Raw genomic sequence first — 17169 nt, 5'->3', positions numbered from 1 at the left:
GATCAGAACATCAAAAAACAGTGTTGGCTAACTAAGAAAATGCTTCCTGACTACTTGTGCTTTATTTGAACTCATTATTCATCAGGATATTTTTATTTCTGTTTTCTTTCCTAGTTCATTCAAATCCTTCCTTTGTACTTATTTGTGTTTTAATTGAATTAGAAATCTGACACGAGAGTCCTGATTTCCTAAATGCAATGCCAGAATCTGCCCATGGCTGCACTTTATCCACCAGCATTTTCTGAGGTCTGTAATATATCACACAGTTCCCTAACACAATGGAGCCAATTTCATTTGGTCTTTGTGATTTTGCTACAGTATTAATTATAATCAACCAGAGCCTTTCACATAGAAAGGCAGAATTAAGTCCTGACATGATTGCATTTGTCAATATTTTCCACTTACTAGCCTCTTTATAAACCTAATAATGCATTGACATAATACACTTGAACTTAGAAAGTCTCTTTTGCTTTGAAATAAAAGTTTGATGATGACATATGAATCCATATTTGTTGCCCAAATCATCTGTATAGCTGTCAACTTCCTGTGTGGAAGCAGTGTCTGTGATGGCTGTTAGCTTTGTGCTAGATATTTAATATTCTCAGGATAATCCGAATAGGCTGCGTTGGTCAATTCAGCGTCTGATGTGTCGTAGCTTGAAGAGCAACTTAGCAGTTAGCTTCTAAAGGAAATTCATGTTTCCATTAATAAATATAAAGCATCCTAATTAATGTTTCCTTTTTAAATTATAATTTTTTACTACCCACACATTTTATTTTCAAAGTGACGGCTGGAAGTGCTACAAGCTCAGAAGACTCTACTTCATTTGGGTGTGCAGGGACATTGAGTCTTTCCGCTGGTTTGCAGATCTGCTCTGTATGTTGCATAACAAGGTAATGTGTGTTGTTTGGAGGGATCCTGACAACTTAAATGCAAGGTATGCCCACACCACACACCTGGCATTCTGTACAGGATGGCAGCCTTGCTCAAAACGAGTGAGCTCCAGCAGTAAGTGGGGCTGCCTGATCCAGGCTTCATTTATTCGTGGAGCAAAATCAGTTTGCGTATCCATCACCAATGTTTCATTGCAGTGTTGCCACGTTCCAGTAGCCTGGACACTTACCTGTGTCCAGACTACTTTATGAGATGGAAGAAGCGGCACATGCAGTCTGGGATGCCTTGAGTGGCCTTTAGTCATTTGGCTAGTAGGCAGATTGAGAAGGGAGTGTGATTTACAATTTCAAGTGTATTTTAAGAGCCATGTAGCTTCCTAAAATAATATGTTTTACACAGCAAGCACATCCTCTTCATTAAAAAGCTTGCTTCATTGATGCTGAAACCCATGTACCTCAGCACAGTAGGCACAAGTGACTTCATGCTTACATTAAGAAAAAGAATATTATTTCACTAGTTTTTTTATCATCCTCCCAGCTTTGGCAGGAGAATCGGCCAGACTATATAAATATCCAGCTGTACCTCAGTCAGACAGATGGAATACAGGTATGTGGCCAAATGTTGTTTGTAAACTAAACTAGACCTTGGAGTAATAGGCAATGCAAACTGTCAGTCAAAGGCAGAAGGGGATTACTGCAGATGGTGAAAACAGGAGATGATGCCATGAACTCGGGTGACTGATTCATTAATGCAGCAAGACAGCCAATTCATCCCCACAGCATTAAGAGAGTCTAGTGCAGTACCCTTAACTCGATTAGGTGCAGGCAGAAATCCATATCTTTCTTTTCTAGGAACAAGGTCCTTCCAGGCCAGGCCACAGACCAGACAGTTGGCTGTGTTCGATGGGAAATCTGCATCGTTTCTGGGCTAAGAACCAAACCAGAATAGTTCTAGGAACTTGCAAGCTCAAATCTTCTTTCCCCATCTATATTTTGAAAGAATCTAGCTATTTTAAAAATCTTTTTATTTCATTGTTTCATACATAGATGAAAGGTAGAAATTTCTTGTTGCGCAAGACTGGAAATTATACTGAACTGTCAACTGACATGTATTGCCAACGCTAACGCCAGGCTGATTCCCCATCTCTTGGCGTCTCCTGTAACTATTTATGCTTGCAGTCTTCATTTTACATTATTTAGCACATAAGCCTACATACAAGTCTTTACTGTGCCGTGTCAGGAAGCTTTCCATTGACTACAGGGGGCCCAGAGCCAAGCCTAACAATTACTGCAAAACATGAAATGCAGTGAAAAGCCATGCCCAAAGGATTTTAATCTGCCTGTCTACCTGCTATCAGGTGGAGATAGCATAACATTAACAGCTCTGGTAGGAACACAATCCTGTAGTTTAAATTATGTGATAGCTACAGTAGTTATGACTATGAAAAATGTAATGCCTGGACAACATATGTTGATGGAAATGGAGTGCTTGAAAATGCCTAATTGATGAACCTGCTATGTAATTGTAAGGTTAAAATTAAAACCTGAAGCAGGACTGCAATGCAGTGAGGTAGGGAAAGTGAAATAATTTTCAATTCGAAGGGAGTTTTCTGATACTATATAGTATACTAATACTGCATAGTGATGCTAATTTAGCAGCTGCTGAATTTATTTGTCAGTTTTTTGAAGTCCTTCTTTAAAGTCAATTTTTTTGTGTCTGTTGAACAAAACTGCCATGAAGCATAGTGCTGCTCATAATTGCTCAAGGAGGAGTTAAGTCTCCATGGCCATACAGGTGGTGTGTTCACTGATGTTAGTCCAAAGTGCTGACTGCTGCCAAAATTCAGGCAGTTACACTTCTTGCTCCCTTTGTGAGAAGCCCTTGTGCCTACGTGGTAAGAGCACTCCCTGCAGCAAGTGCCTCTTGTCTATAAAAGCCCAAAGGAGGCTGAGTTGGCCAGGACTGTGTTTGAATTGGTGTGAGCAGTGTTTTGGGTTGCTCAGCAAGGGAGGGAATGTGGGAGCCTAGATAATGTGTAGCTCTCTGCCTCTTGCTGCTGTGTTAGGACAGCAAACCCTAAGGTTTGTACCCTGCAGTGGGAGGGCATTTCACCTTATCAAAATGCTGGTGAGTTAGCATTCTGAAATGGAGTGGGTTCCATCTGGGGAGCAGTTTTGGCTGCTTTCTGCTGTTACAGCAGCTCAAAACAGCTGGCAAACTACTCTCAGAGAGAAAAGTAAGATTTCCCTTGTTACTTTTTCAGACACAGTCATCTTAATAGCTACTTGTACAAAGTTTTAAAAAAAGACTTCAGACAAAAATATGTTTTTTGCATCAGCAGCATTTCTTCCAGCTTAGCATTAAAATCCAGTGTGGGAATAAGTAACAGGAGCATGGTTATTGTTTTATGGATTAAATAAATTGGTTTGAAAGTAATGTAGAAATTAATGAGCAGCTGCATGAGGGACAGTATATGTAACTAACGCCAAGGAGAGCCATTGAAAAGATACTGATCAGAGGTATTAATGCATAAAATGGTTGCAGTTCCCATCACAACTGTTTGGTGCTTGCGCTCAGGTTTTACACCTCAGCACTCTGGCAAGTCAGCCAGTAGCAGAAATGGGAACCCTGGGTGATATGAGGCAATTTGCAAATCAGGCAGAATGGAATTTTTTGTTTCTTGCAGAAAATAATTGGTGAAAAATATCAAGCTTTAAACTCCAGGCTTTTGATTGGACGACCCCAGTGGAAGCTCCTGTTTGATGACATAGCAAAGTGCAATAGGAGGTAAGTGCTCGTCCACATAAAGGGTGCCACAGTTGGATGGCTGGCTATGCTATCTGTTTCTAGCTATGTTTGTATGAAAATATTTCTGGGATTTATCTTGCTGAAAGATAGCCTATACAAACTGAAACACTTTTTTTTTTACGTTCAGAGCAGTTCAGCTTCTCATGCAGTTGAGATGTTCAGTGGCTCAGAAAATAAAAGTAGCAGATTTCCATCTCACTGCACAGAGATTACATATGTTCTTGTCAGTGGCAATGTCTTTCTTTCAACATATGCTGGTTCTTTATATAAAGTTACATTTCTTAAAATTGTTGATTCATGATTTGTAATGCTAGCTTACAAGCAGAATTCACAAGGAAGAATTTGAATTACCTGTATTGTTTGTATTGAGAAGATTTATTGTCTTTGGGAATTTTTAGCTATTTTTTATTCTCCGTTAAAACCGGGCAATACCTTTTTACTCTTCTGGGAAAGCATATTATGGTCTGAAACAAGACAAATGTAAACCACAGAAGACATGCATATGGAATGTCTTTGTCCAGATCCAACTTTGTTGCCACTGGCAGTTTATTGTCTCAAAAGCTGATGTAAGAAGGGACTGTGTGAATCTTTCCAAATCCACTTCTGGCAAAGTCAGAAAAAGTGGTGTGGGAGCAAACCCCCCTGAGCAGCTGTTGATAGTAATCTGGGTGCATCCGGTTGAGAGCTGCTCTGCAGAACTTTCCCTCAAGAACTTTTTGTCCTCTCTTGCCCTTGCAAAGTGAAATCTGCCCATGGCTTCTTGACTCTTCTCTTCTGAGGTTAGGTATGACTAGGGGACACTGAACCCTGGCTTTTGAGAAATACTGAGTGCCAAATGTATCACTGTGGGCAGTGTGAGCTGCTGACAATACTTGTCTTGGTTTCAGGTCATAGAGGATGTTGTGAGTAGGATGCCCCAAAGGCTGCTACGTCTCTAATAGAATTTTCACACTTAGAGAAGGGGTTTAGAGAAAGAACCATGGGAAAGAAAGGGAAATAGAGAGTTCAGAGCACCAAGCTGACTCTCTGGGCTCAAAGATCTCTGCACAGTGAGCTGTTGACCTTTTGTGCTCCATTCTAATATCATTGTTTAACTACGAGAATGCAGTTTTAAAAGATGAAAATTATGATGTTCCTGCCACTTACCTCCAAGGATGTAAGAGCACATAATATAGATAAAGCCAGTAGTAGTAGTAGTAGTAGTAGTAGTAGTAGTAGTAATAGTAGTAGTAGTCATACTTGATTTTTCTTTTTTGCTTTCCATTGCATTACTCCTAATTAGACTTCAAGTACTATTTCCTCTGCATTTTCGCATCAGGTCTTTAAATTAGGCCACCATTTTCAAGCAAGGTGTCTTTAACACCAAAGTAATGTTCTCTTTTGATTACCTTGCTAAGATGTAGGCTTTGTCCCTCTTTGTCTTCTCTTTATCAAGGTTTATATAGGTCTGTACCTGTAGATGTAGTTACTTGTAATGGTGCACAGTAGCGAAGCCTTTGACAACCTCAGCTGTCCTGCAGAAATTTACCTTTTATAGGTAATTATTTTCCATTTTTCCTTGAATGAGATGGGAACTTCAGTTTTTCCCTCTAGTCCAATTTCCAGGTCTCCTACTAGCTTTATTTCAGTGCTTATTTCTCTGTAACTTTCCACCTAAATGTCCCTGCTGCTATACAGAGACCAAAAAAAACCAAACTAAAGCAAAACAGGTCAATCAAGTTGTTTCCAACATCTGGTGCCAGTGTTCAGACTTTCACATTTGCAATCATCCCCTTGGGCTTGTTTATGTGCAGCCAAGATATTTTCCAGTTTTTATCTTGTGATTTTAGGAAAAGCTGCATATAAATAAACAGGCAGCTGGCAAAGCTCTCTCTCTCTCTGTAGCTTTCTGATTGCTGTGTGCTTTGTGAATTGTTGCTGTTGTTGCTGTATGGGTCCCAAATAAGCAAAGTGCATTTGTAAGTGTCTGAGCTTTGCCAGACCTTCCAAGCGTGACATGGGACAACCCAGCATCAGGTTCCTGATCCTTTTTGATTTTTGGGAAAAGAGGAGCAGATGTATGCCATCTACTGTTCATATTTCATATGACACCTGCAGACCCAGAAATCCGAATTGGAACAGTTACATAATAAATTACTGGTCTTGTTTCCTTATGCTTTTTCTGGGGGAATGGAGCAACAGCCTTGTTCCTGTTCAGTTGTCCTGGATGAAAAGCTTGCTCAGTTTGGATGACCGTGCTCAGTTTGTCTAGGTCAAAAGGGCATGTGCTTTTTTCCAGGTAGAGAACGACCTAGAAAAAGACATGAATATAGGAGAAAAAAGCATAGAGCGCTGTGATACATTTCTCATGTGTTCTAAAAGAGAAACCTCTCTAGGAACGAATGGGGGATTTAAAAGAGGAACATTTCAAGTTCCTGACTGTCCTCTCAATGTAGCAAAATATTTAATCTCTCTCTCAACTCCTGCTGTTCATAAAATGAATGTAGGAATGTATGCTGACCTAGTCATCCCATAAGAACACTGAGGAATTACTTCCTCAGTGCTCTGAATGAGTAAATTCTATATTGAAGTTTATAATTATTACAAAGAATGGGCTATAACATAGTTTCCTTAACTGTAAACATGTTAATGGTATTATTGAAGATTTTCAGACACAGGACTACAGAGCTGCCTGTTTTCATCTAAGCCACAAAGCGAAACTTTGTCTCAAACAAGTGACAGATGAACAGTTAAACCCCATCAGCTCAGGGTAGTAATGTGCTGTTCCATGTAGTAGCTTTCCTCAGCCACCTTTCTGTTTGTGTTCCAGAAGCCAGGCAGGAGCTGGGGGAGGAGAGGGGGAGGCATCTGCAGGCAGGGACACAGGGAAGAAGGTGGATGGTGCGTGAAGGGGTGTCCAGGCTAGATGCTGGTGGTGGGTATCCCAGGAAGGCAGTCTGAGAGCCTGTGGCTGACTGCACAGAACAGTGACTCAGCTGGGTTTCAGGAGACCTTAGCCATGGGTCTCTTGTGTGACTTCAGGCAAATCATTTAACCTTCCTGTGATTCTGATTACTAGCCAAAAATTCTGTATACCTTGGAAGGATGCTGCTGGGATGGGAATACATTGGCAATATGTATTTGCTTTGTTGGCTGTTTATATGTAATGAAAGGGAGAGGGACAGCCAAAATCTTTGGGGTTTATTTTATCAATTCACTGTACTAATTTAACTAAAGAAAAAAAAACCCAAAAAACAAAACAAAACCAAATCCAACAACATTCATTCTTTCAACTAAATGCACAGTAGAAGACAGAGTCTTGCTGGCAGCTCATGAATCCTTTTTCTCCAGTGTGCACAGATTAGAGGGATTGCAGAGTCTGCAAGTGCTGACGAATCTTATTTGAGAGCAACAAGCAACAGCTCTCTCATTATTGCAGCAAATTCAGCCACCAGCACAACACCCATTGCCATTAAAAGCAGTACTACCAGAACAGGAAAGCTTAATAGATAAACATAAGGGTGAGAAAAATCTGACTTATGATGTTGCCATGGATTGATATGAGAGATGATGTCATTGAAGGCAATTGAAATCTGCATTGTAAGGTGCCTGCACAAGGACACCACTGCAGTTACCTGCATGACTTTTTTGAGAATTTTGCTGTTTGAGTGCTCAGTTGTACCATGGCAGTGTTGCTGTGCATCAGTGCAGAGTGCACTCCAGCAGCTGCCTGACACCTGACATGTACACATGGCTGTATGCACCAAAGATTTCTTCTTAAATCAGTACCCTCCTCTTGTCAAACACATGCACAGGAAGTTTTAAACTGAATTTGATTATCTTGAATATGCTAAAATATTGTATATTAAATAGTTACTGGATAAAATATCGAAACAGTCCTGGAAGCAGAACCCAGAACCCAAATCTCCATCCTCTTGTTGAGTGTTGTAGATCACAATAGTTAGAGCCATGTTCCCTCTTGTATGCTTTTTCTTCATCCTAGTACATCTGTTAGATGTTTTTCTGTAGTGGCACAATTTCAGCAGGAAGATGAGGTTTTTTTTCATTATACAGAAAACGCAGCACTGCATTGGCTTTCCCTGTTTCCTTTCCCTCTTTTCATCTTTAAAAAAAGGGAGATAGTGAATATTGTGAATGGCTCAGTCCTGCTGTGGTGGATGTGCTTTGTTCTGATGTTGGCTACAGTTTGGAGCCCTGAAATGTTGTATGACTGTGAGTCTGACTTACAGCCTATTTTTAAGGTGACCAGAGAGCAAAGAGCTGTTGTCACTAGAGTGGTGTGAAAAAGTCAGGTTGACTAAAGAGCCAGAGCTGAGATCTATGGGTGATGAACAAGGATCATACTCTGTGTTTGAGTTTTTGTAAGATTTCCCAATATAGATGTTGAAGGAAAAACTACATGCTAATGTGAAAGTAAAGCAGTAAAATTATTCTGTTGCCGCCAGAAATAATCATGGCTTAGTAGTGCTCTGTTTTCATTAGTATAACAAATCACTGTTAGTGACTAGATATGCTTGTGTAATTCATGAGTTACACTAAGGAAGGCTTTACAGTGAGACATATTTTTAACAAAGAAAAGTGATTAATCATGGAAAAAAAAATAGAATGAAAAATTGTAATATTTTATCATTTGGTATCTTGAGACTAAGATGAAGCACTTCTTCCTTAGAGTTGTCTTAGTCAGATAAATAATAGGGCTTGTTGTAGGGATACTTGGGAGAGATGCGGTGGCTTCAGTAAAACTAACTGCATCATCTAGTGAACTGTTCTCACCTTAAAATCTGTATGTAGGTGGCTTATGTATAATACTATGAGGATCCACTTCTGTCTATTATTGGAAATTGCTGTTTATTCACAATGTCATAACTTCCTCCACATCTTTTTTTTTTTTTTTTAACAGGAAGACCATTGGAGTTTTCTGTTGTGGACCAAACAAAATCTCTAAGATACTTCATAAACTGAGCAACAGCAGCAACTCTTATGGGACAAGGTTTGAATACAATAAAGAGTCCTTCAGCTGAAAGTCTGTTGGAACAAGACTCTAGAAGATAAAAGTGCAATTTTTTGTTTGTACAATGTAAAAGTTCAGCTGTGGTTTAAACAGACAGAAATGTACCAAAGAATAGCACAAATGTTTTTATTTATGATTATTTAAGACTGATGGATGCAGCAGTATACCAACAAATAATCAGTGCTTTTACTCAAATACGCTCACACAATATTTGTGGTGGGAGGGATTCTTTGGATTTGTTTCTGTTAATTAAAAAGTACAGAAGCTGGGGAAAGACACTTTAAAAGCTGATGGAAGAAGAATCTGTGGAATGTTTGAACTTCTTCCACTTCAGTCCTCTGAAGCTGGATCAGTAAATGGAACCCCAGGTTAATCCAAGCGGCAAAACAAACTGTATTACAAAAAAATCTTGTTTTTGTTGGTATACAAATCTTAAGGCTTTGGGATGAAAAAAATGTATTATACATTGCAGAACTGGGATTCTGTATTTAAAATATAGAGTGTTACTCTTGCTAGTCTACTTCTGTAATGAAGTTAACCTAAGGAAAAGTGAGCACAATTGTGTAGCACCGGTGGGCAGTCTCTGCTGTGATGTTAGTCACACACAGCCTAAGCAAGCACACATCTCTACGTGTAGAACTCTGTATCTTGCATCAGTTCAGTATTCAGTGAGTTTGCAAAATAATTATGATTTATGCAGCCATAAAGATGGAGCAAGAAAAGCAAAGAACAGGAGCAGACAGGACCTGAAGTTTTATTATACCACACACTCAAATGGAAGTTGCACTCACTCTGCACTTGCATGCCCTGAATGTTAAACACTTCAAGCTTTCAGATGCTCTGACTATTTTACAACACAGCAGGTTGAAATCCAGTTTTAGGAGCCCCAGAATATGTTTTGTTGACTGTGATCCTTGGAGTGTCTTCCCTGGAGCCCTGTTTGTTTGTCCTGGTGCCACGGAAAGCAGGATCTACAGCAGAGTGAGAATGAACCCTTCAGCTCTGTGGCTCCTTGGCTGATGTGTACAGATAGAAACCTTGCAGGAGCTGCAGTATGCTTTCAGTTTGTTCCATAGAGGAAGATCTCAAAACATCCCAATTTTAAGCTCTCCTTTCCTTCCCGTCCCCTCAGCTGTTTTCTGCCCATAATTGCCATGGGAGAGCTAAAGGTTGAAACTGGTACTTCATGACTTTTTTGTTCTGAGGAGCACCTTTTTTTTGTCCATCCATATAGCCAATCCAACTTCTTTTATTTCTTCTTTTCTTCCTTTTTCTTACTTTGCTGAGATGAGGGCATTTAAACAGGGATCAGACACTTAGCTGGGATAAATAGGCACCACTCTAGTGTCTCTTAATAGAGCAGCATCACTTTAACATGGTGAAACCTTCCTCTTGATCTCCAGCAGAAGCTTGGTAGCAGTACAGTGTAGTGTTTGCAGCATACACAGGCAGAGGCTGGCTTCAGAACTCTCATGCCTGTGGTTCAGCTGTATTTAGGGCAATGCATTTGCTTTCATTTAGATTTGTCCAATTAATACCTTTTTTATTTTAGTGGGAAAGGCACTAAATTTCTGCTTGGGATACAGACTCTGCACCAGAGTCTGCAAGTATCAGTGTGGGTGTTCAGAGGGAAGCATTTTTCTAGTAGGTGGTGAACAGGCATCCTGCATGTATAACTAGTGAGAATGAGTTTGGTCTTTGCCTTGGCAGCTTTTGCTCAGGAGTTGCACTCAGTGAGCAGCAGGGAGGAGGTGCATCAGTGAAGCCATGTGGGAATGTGTTCCTCAGTGTCCAGAGTTGGCACTGAAGTCTCTACCTCTGGCTCTGCCCAATTTGAAATCCAGGCAGGAAGGAAAGAACCAGATATAGACAAATTCCTACTGATGAACATTCTGGAAGTAGCCCAGATGAAAGAAGCCAAAATAGAAATGCAGTGAGAGATGGGAGCCTACATTACAGCTACTGATTTAATTTTTTTTTCTCTTTGAGGCAGAAAGGACCATTATTTTCCTACTGGATCTCATTCATCCATCACTGTAAAACTGGAGGTGTGCAGCAAAGAATTAGATTCTTTTTAATCAGTAAGATTTATCTCTAATACTGCCTGCATAGATTTTATAATAAGCATAAATCTGTTGGCAAGATGCACAAATACTGGATATTGTAGGTCCTGCATACATTTTTTGTTTTCTGGCTGTTAGTTTAAAGCATGATTGAAATCATGCCTGCATCTGTTACCCACAGCTAGAAAGTGATCTTTCCCTCTAGTTTTGGGATCTAGTATCTCATGCTTTTAAAATACAGTTTAGAGTCATCTAATCACTATGTTGTTTGTGGTTTTACATCTCCTCTGGCAGATAGAGGCTCCATTACCATATAATGAGCAGCTAGTTTTGCAGCTAGCTCTGTGCTAAAGCAGATTATATTTCTGGCTCAGCTTCTGCATAGGTAACACTTTATAATTAAAACAGTAATACTAGTACTGTGCTGTTATTCTGCATTGTTGCAGGAGTTGATCGTGTTTGTAGGCATGTTAAACACATGTTTTTACATTAAGCAGTGCTGTCACAGCAAGATCAAAGCAGATCCAGGCTGTCCTCTTTTCTGTCTTTGTGTTGTATCTGACTCAGCTGACCCACTTGTAAAACAAGTTCTGGACTGTCTGCCTTTCTGGAGTGTTTTGAGGCTTAATTAATGTTCGGTGCACAAGCAGTAGAAAGAGCTATCTAATTGCTATGCAAATGTGCTTATGTTTTATTTTGGGAAAACCTTTCTGTTGCTGATTTGAGTAATTGCTAGACCAGGTGAGGTAGAGTTTGGGAAAGTCTAAAAGCTTCAGTTGTTTTTTTTTTCCTTTTTCTTGAGCTATTCTTCTGTAAGAGAGGCAAAAAGCTTAAGAGTTGTTGAGTGACTGTGACTTGGCTTCAGGAGTGGCAGATATGATAAACACAATCTTTCTACAGGCTATGTTGTCATTGCTCTATCTGAGTGTGTGTTCAGCTTGCAAAACAGAGTCAAGCCCTCTTCTAAACTCCACTGCTTTTATATCTGTAAGCCAAATCTATGTTAAAATATAACTCAGTGCCAGACAAGTAAGTGAAGGCTGACAGCACTCAATTCCACATTTTAGATCAACTGGATTTACGTAATTGAGAATCACTTTGCACTTTAAACTGTGTCTTGTGAGTCTGTCATAGGTGTCTTGCTGGCAGGGGAAGGATCCTGTCCTGTATTCTTCCAGTTTTCACTCAGTCTTTCACAAAGCTGCAGACCTCTCAGTGTTTGTTCAGCAGGGTGTTTGTGTTTTATTAATCAGAATTGTTCAGGACTCTTTTTTAGACCAGGAATGTTTCCATACCATGATGAAAATCAAGCCCTTTTGCTGCAACAAGAGTCCAGCCCTTGTGCAGCAGCGTGGGACTCAGGGCTTTACACAGCTAACAGCAGGATTAATCAGATGTACCCAAGACCTATTCCCATATCACTGAGGTTACTTGTGTGAGTAAATGTCCATTGCCACAACAAAGAACAGCAGAAGTGAGCCCTGATGTTGCGTGGGAAGGCCTAGTGGGGACTGACCTTCACCACCAAAGTCTGCAAACAGTCTGTCCCTCCACAATGATTATTCCAGCCCATTGTTTGGAGCAACACTTCCCTGTTTCAGTATGTGGTACTACTGCTAGCAAGTGAGTTCTTCCTTGTCTTTTTCTCCTCTTCTAGCCTCTAGCACATAGGTGGCAAAGAGATTTGAAGCTGGCTGAGAGAGGGCAGATAATGCATTGAGTAGCAGACAGCCATGTTGGGAACAGTAATTCAGCTGTAACAGCCTAACAGAACAGAGAAGTAATGATTTAGTAGGACTTGGAGAACAGAAGCCTAAGAGGAAAACCTTTACTCAACGTTTAATACGCCAGGTTATCGTTTCAAACCACAATACATGGCGCTGGGGAAGCAGACATGCGGCTAAAGCATCACTGCCTATAGCAGTTCAAGGACCATAAGTCAGAGAAGAGGCAAAGTTATTAAAATGTGTGTTTAGTGTTTTGAAAAATAAAAGGACTTCTAGGGAGATTAATTTTCACTTCAGCCTGGCAATCATTTCATAAACTCACCAGTTTGATGTAATGCAAGGTAGATCTCTTCTTCTCTGGATTTTGCATCCAATTTTTCTGCATATTTTCCATCCCTCACAATTTCAACCAGTTTTTATTGTTTTAGCCAAGAGGATTTAACAAGAAGGTTTAATCAAAATGCCACTGGTGCCTGTGCTGAGCAGAGGTTTTCTGCTATGAATATACATGTTTCAGGGATATATATATATATGTATATAATATAGCTGATGACTCAGCTGTGAACAGTGATTTGGGATTTGCATTGTTTCTGCTGGTGGTGTATTTCATTAAGGCCACTACAGTGATGCACTGGCAAAATGTATGGAGCTGAAATGAGACTCTTCATTCTCATAAAGAGCCTGGTATTTTAGTGCCTGTACTAAGCACAGTAAATCCTAGAAACTGAAATTTCCTTTGTAGGCACAGTAGATTAATTAGCATCTTTTAAGGTTAAAAAACCTGAGTCCTCTGCTGGACTGACATGTATAATGAATGCTCTGACACAAGGGTTTTGAGCAACAAATGCTTCACCTTAAAGGGCTGGATGAGGATAGCTGAAGGTTATTATCTGAAGGTTTAGTATCCTGCTAATTATATCAACCATGTTGTTAGAGGGATGAGATCTGTTTTGGTACCAAGGAATGTTGTGCCCTTCCTCTGATGTTATGAATATCTCTAAACTTGCAGTGGATCGTCAAGGTTTACAATGCCTGAAGTGTTACATTCTCTAGAGGGATCCTATTTCTAAGAGACAGGTGCTGGATCTGTACTAAGAGCAGTGGATCTGTCCCATTATCACATGGGCACAGAGAGAAAGTTGGAAAAAGCCACATGTCCCAGGGGCAGATTGCTTCTTAACAGAGCCCTTGGATGAGAGGGAAGGCTGTTCCTGGAGATCCAGGTAAACTGCTGTCAACTGAGGAGCAACCCAAGGAGGGCCGGAGAGGATGATGAATGCCACCAATAAACAGGGTGAAGTATTTTGTACCTGGGAGCCAAGGGGAGGGAGGGGACAGTCTTCTTAGCTTCTCAATGTTAGAAATTAAAACCAAACCCCATTTTCTAGATGTGTATACAGAGTCTCCCTGGGGGTTGAGAGCTAATGTATGCAAATGCATTGCATTTCTGTGCGCAGCTCAGTGCTAAAGCCCAGAAGAAAACTAGTATATTATAGCAAACACCCTGGAAATAAGCAATTCTTTGAAATAAAACCTTTACTCTTTCAAGTTAACTTACTTCTGAAAAACATCTACTTCTATTCTGCAGCTGTGGAATTGGGAAAAGGCTTTACCTGTTAACTCCTTCTCACCAAAATACTGGAATGTAGAGTTCTCTGTGTCAGCTGTAAGTAGCTTTGACAGTTTGATAAATAAATTTTGTGTTTTGTTGCTGCTGACCCTAGGAAAGGACAGCTTTGAGGATAAGAAGCAGTGTTACATAAATGTCTAGTGTACACAGCAGCACTGAGCAGGGAGACGCTGCTGCATTGCTTTTGGTGCACCAGTCACTCATTAAAATTCTGTCATTGCAAGGTCACGTTGCTCATCTCATACTCTGCAACTCTGGGGAAGAAATTTGGATGAGAGATGGGGGCGGAAAAGCAAAAACTTCCTCCTTGTGCTGTAACCAAGAATATATTCATCGACAGCAGGGCACTTGTTTTGATTTCAAAAGAGCATGCCATTTCTTTTTCAGGGATAACAGGTTCCCTCCTGTGTCATGGAGTTTGCATGTTAGAAGTGTAACAAAGTGATAACGGGTTGCTTCCGAATTGAATAAATAACGCCTCGAGCTTTTGCTTCTCCCTTGAATAGTCTGAGAGAAATGCAAAATACCAGAGAGCACATAGAGTGGACTGTGTCCCAAGCTGCACTCGGCACAGCCTGGTTAGGAATGCTGCACAGCAGCTCTGCAAGCTGCTGGGAAGAGGCAAGGCTGAAGTTGTGGGTTTGGTTCCTGGATGGATCATTCACTTAAATTGTGATCCTTGTGAGTCCTTTCCAGCTCAGATTATTCTGTGATTCTGTGTAACTGTTTAAGAACATGTCAGTGATGCGTGATCTGTGGTCAGAAGCAGGACAGGTCACCACACTGTCTGTCACATCCCTGAACCATGATGAGCCTCAGCCAGTCCTAAGTATGCTTTGGCAAAGGTGGAGTCAGGGGCTCTTGGACTGAGTCTGCAGGGTGAGATGAATGGTGTTTTAGACGGAGCTGGATTAGCCTCCTGTGTGCACTTTCAAGCCTGGAGCTCAGAGCTGTCATACCTGAGGGTGAATTGACCCAAAGGTCAGACCAGCTAGGCAATGAGCTGGTCTGACCTTTGGGTACAGTCACAGTTCCGTGGTTAGATGAAAGTACAGACAAGCCCTGTGTATTTCTCTAGCTTTGTTGTTCAGGGGCAGGAAAGCAGGCTATGTTATTGTACCTCATTCAGTGTTAGATGCTTGAAAGCAGGTACTGTTTAGAGCAGAGGAGGATGGTGAATGCCAGCTTCCACCCACAACTGAATACACCCTACCCATTTTTCCAGTAGTGTTCTTGAGGAGTAAATGGCAAAGTCTCTGCAGAGAAGACACAATTGCTGCATTTTTCTTTTGTTGTATCAGAGCAACATAATTAACTGTTAAAAAATATTTGCTATGACTGTGAATATTCACTTATGACATTATTCTTTTTGACTGTTTAAGCCCTAGTAACAGTTTGATGCACACTTTTTGACAAAAACGTAATGTCCCAAAGCTTTAAAATATAGCTTAGATGGAACTTGGCAGGGGTTCTCCACCTGATAGTGAAATATCATTTTCTGTTGGAGCTGGATGCACTTGTGCTTCATTCATCTTGGTCTGCTCCATCACCATGGAAGATTAGAGGGAGCTGGGCTTTCAGGTCCTTCTCTTCCTCTCTGCATATAACCTCAGCCTTCATCTAGAGGTGTGTTTGGACCTTTGGATCACTGGATACATCATCACTCATGTGTCCTTCATATAGTCCTCCTTTTGTGCTCTTCCTCCCTCCATAGCACAAATTGTATTAGGAGACTTTTCCCACTCTTTGTTTCCTGTGACTCAGGAAAATGCCATTCTGGGAAATGCAGAGGGCCTCAATTTTATTTGCAGTGTGCACCTACCTGTGTAATGCTCCTGGTGTGCACAATCCAATGAGGCTCTTGTAGTCTCTTTGATTAGCTTCAAGAAAACGTTGAGTGCAGCATCCCAATGTTGGAGGTGCTTCTGGCAATCAGAGGAGAGGCAGCGCTACAAGGACAGATATGTAGAAAATGGGAAAACTCATAAGAGCAAGGATTACATCATCTTCTGAATGAGAATTGGGGATGTGGTTTTGAAAAAGTCAGATCACTCACTTGTGGCTACCACTGAAGTTAAGTCATGCTTCTACTTTCACACGTAGGCATTTCAGGACACTGGGCAGTCATGCAAAGGGTTTATTTTTTTCAATTACATTTGCTATTTCCATACAGCCCCTACTTTATCAGCTGCATATAATTTCATTCTTTCACTGATTAAATATTTCCTCACCTGGTTTCTTTGCTTCTGGGAGCTTGAGAGCTCATTGTTTATAAAGGGAAAGAAGAAGTATTGTGCTGTTAAGAAGACAACTCCCAACACAAATGTTCAGCTCTGCATCTTTGAAAGGGAGGCCCTGATGCTGCTGTGAGTGCAGAAGGGCAGAGCTTTCACTGAGATTCAGGTGTGACCAGGATCCTCTTCCAGGCTTCATATATTGATGAAGCTCAGGGCTTATTAATTAGCTTTTTCTGAAAAAGTTACCCTTAGTCCAAATGTGCCAGGTTGTGAAAGCCTTACTTACATTGAGTTTTCCTCTCTCTGTGTTCCTTCTGATCATTTTCAGGAGCAAATTTGATGAAACATGTTTGGGTAAGAAATGGTTCTTTTGGTCTGTGGTCGTTGAGAAGAAAAGTCATAAGTGTGGTATCCCCTCTCAAACTGACATCCAAAAAAGTATTTTGAAGGGCCCAGCTATATTAGTTCCATAATGTGTATATGGGCAGTTTCTTTAAGGATCTATGATTTTACATTTTTTTATGTAAATATAATTTCATTTTCAGAACCAACCAAACAAAAAAATGCAAAACATCTTTTTTACGTTGAAAATGCTTGTATGTCCAAAACACATCTATTTTAAAATAATTCTTCCAAGATGCTTAGAAGAAGAGTGGAAACCATCTCGAAAAAATTCTTCTAATAGCAAAGTATTCTTTGGTTTTGTTGGTTTTTTTTCTTCTTTCCAACCTTCATTAGTGAAAAAGTACAGTTCAAACTAAGCAATAGTACCACAGTCTGAGCTTCAGCAATTCAGTGT

General features: G+C 40.4%; 1 protein-coding gene across 3 annotated transcripts in view; it reads left to right on the top strand.

Moving 5' to 3' along the window:
* NOX4 (NADPH oxidase 4) overlaps positions 1–16885 on the top strand; it is a 108497-nt gene extending 91612 nt beyond the window's left edge. For all 3 annotated transcript variants that reach the window (XM_041414087.1, XM_041414085.1, XM_041414086.1), the window contains 4 exons: positions 785–893; positions 1432–1500; positions 3581–3681; positions 8603–16885. In XM_041414087.1, the coding sequence (XP_041270021.1) occupies positions 785–893; positions 1432–1500; positions 3581–3681; positions 8603–8723 (400 nt within the window). In that variant the 3' untranslated portion in view covers positions 8724–16885. The remainder of the gene's footprint in view (positions 1–784; positions 894–1431; positions 1501–3580; positions 3682–8602) is intronic.
* Positions 16886–17169: the final 284 nt, after the last annotated feature.

The sequence above is a fragment of the Onychostruthus taczanowskii genome, unplaced genomic scaffold (assembly GCF_017590055.1).
Source record: "Onychostruthus taczanowskii isolate IOZ18803 unplaced genomic scaffold, ASM1759005v1 scaffold44, whole genome shotgun sequence".
Lineage (NCBI taxonomy): Eukaryota > Metazoa > Chordata > Aves > Passeriformes > Passeridae > Onychostruthus > Onychostruthus taczanowskii.
This window is presented reverse-complemented; position numbering and strand designations above follow the sequence as displayed.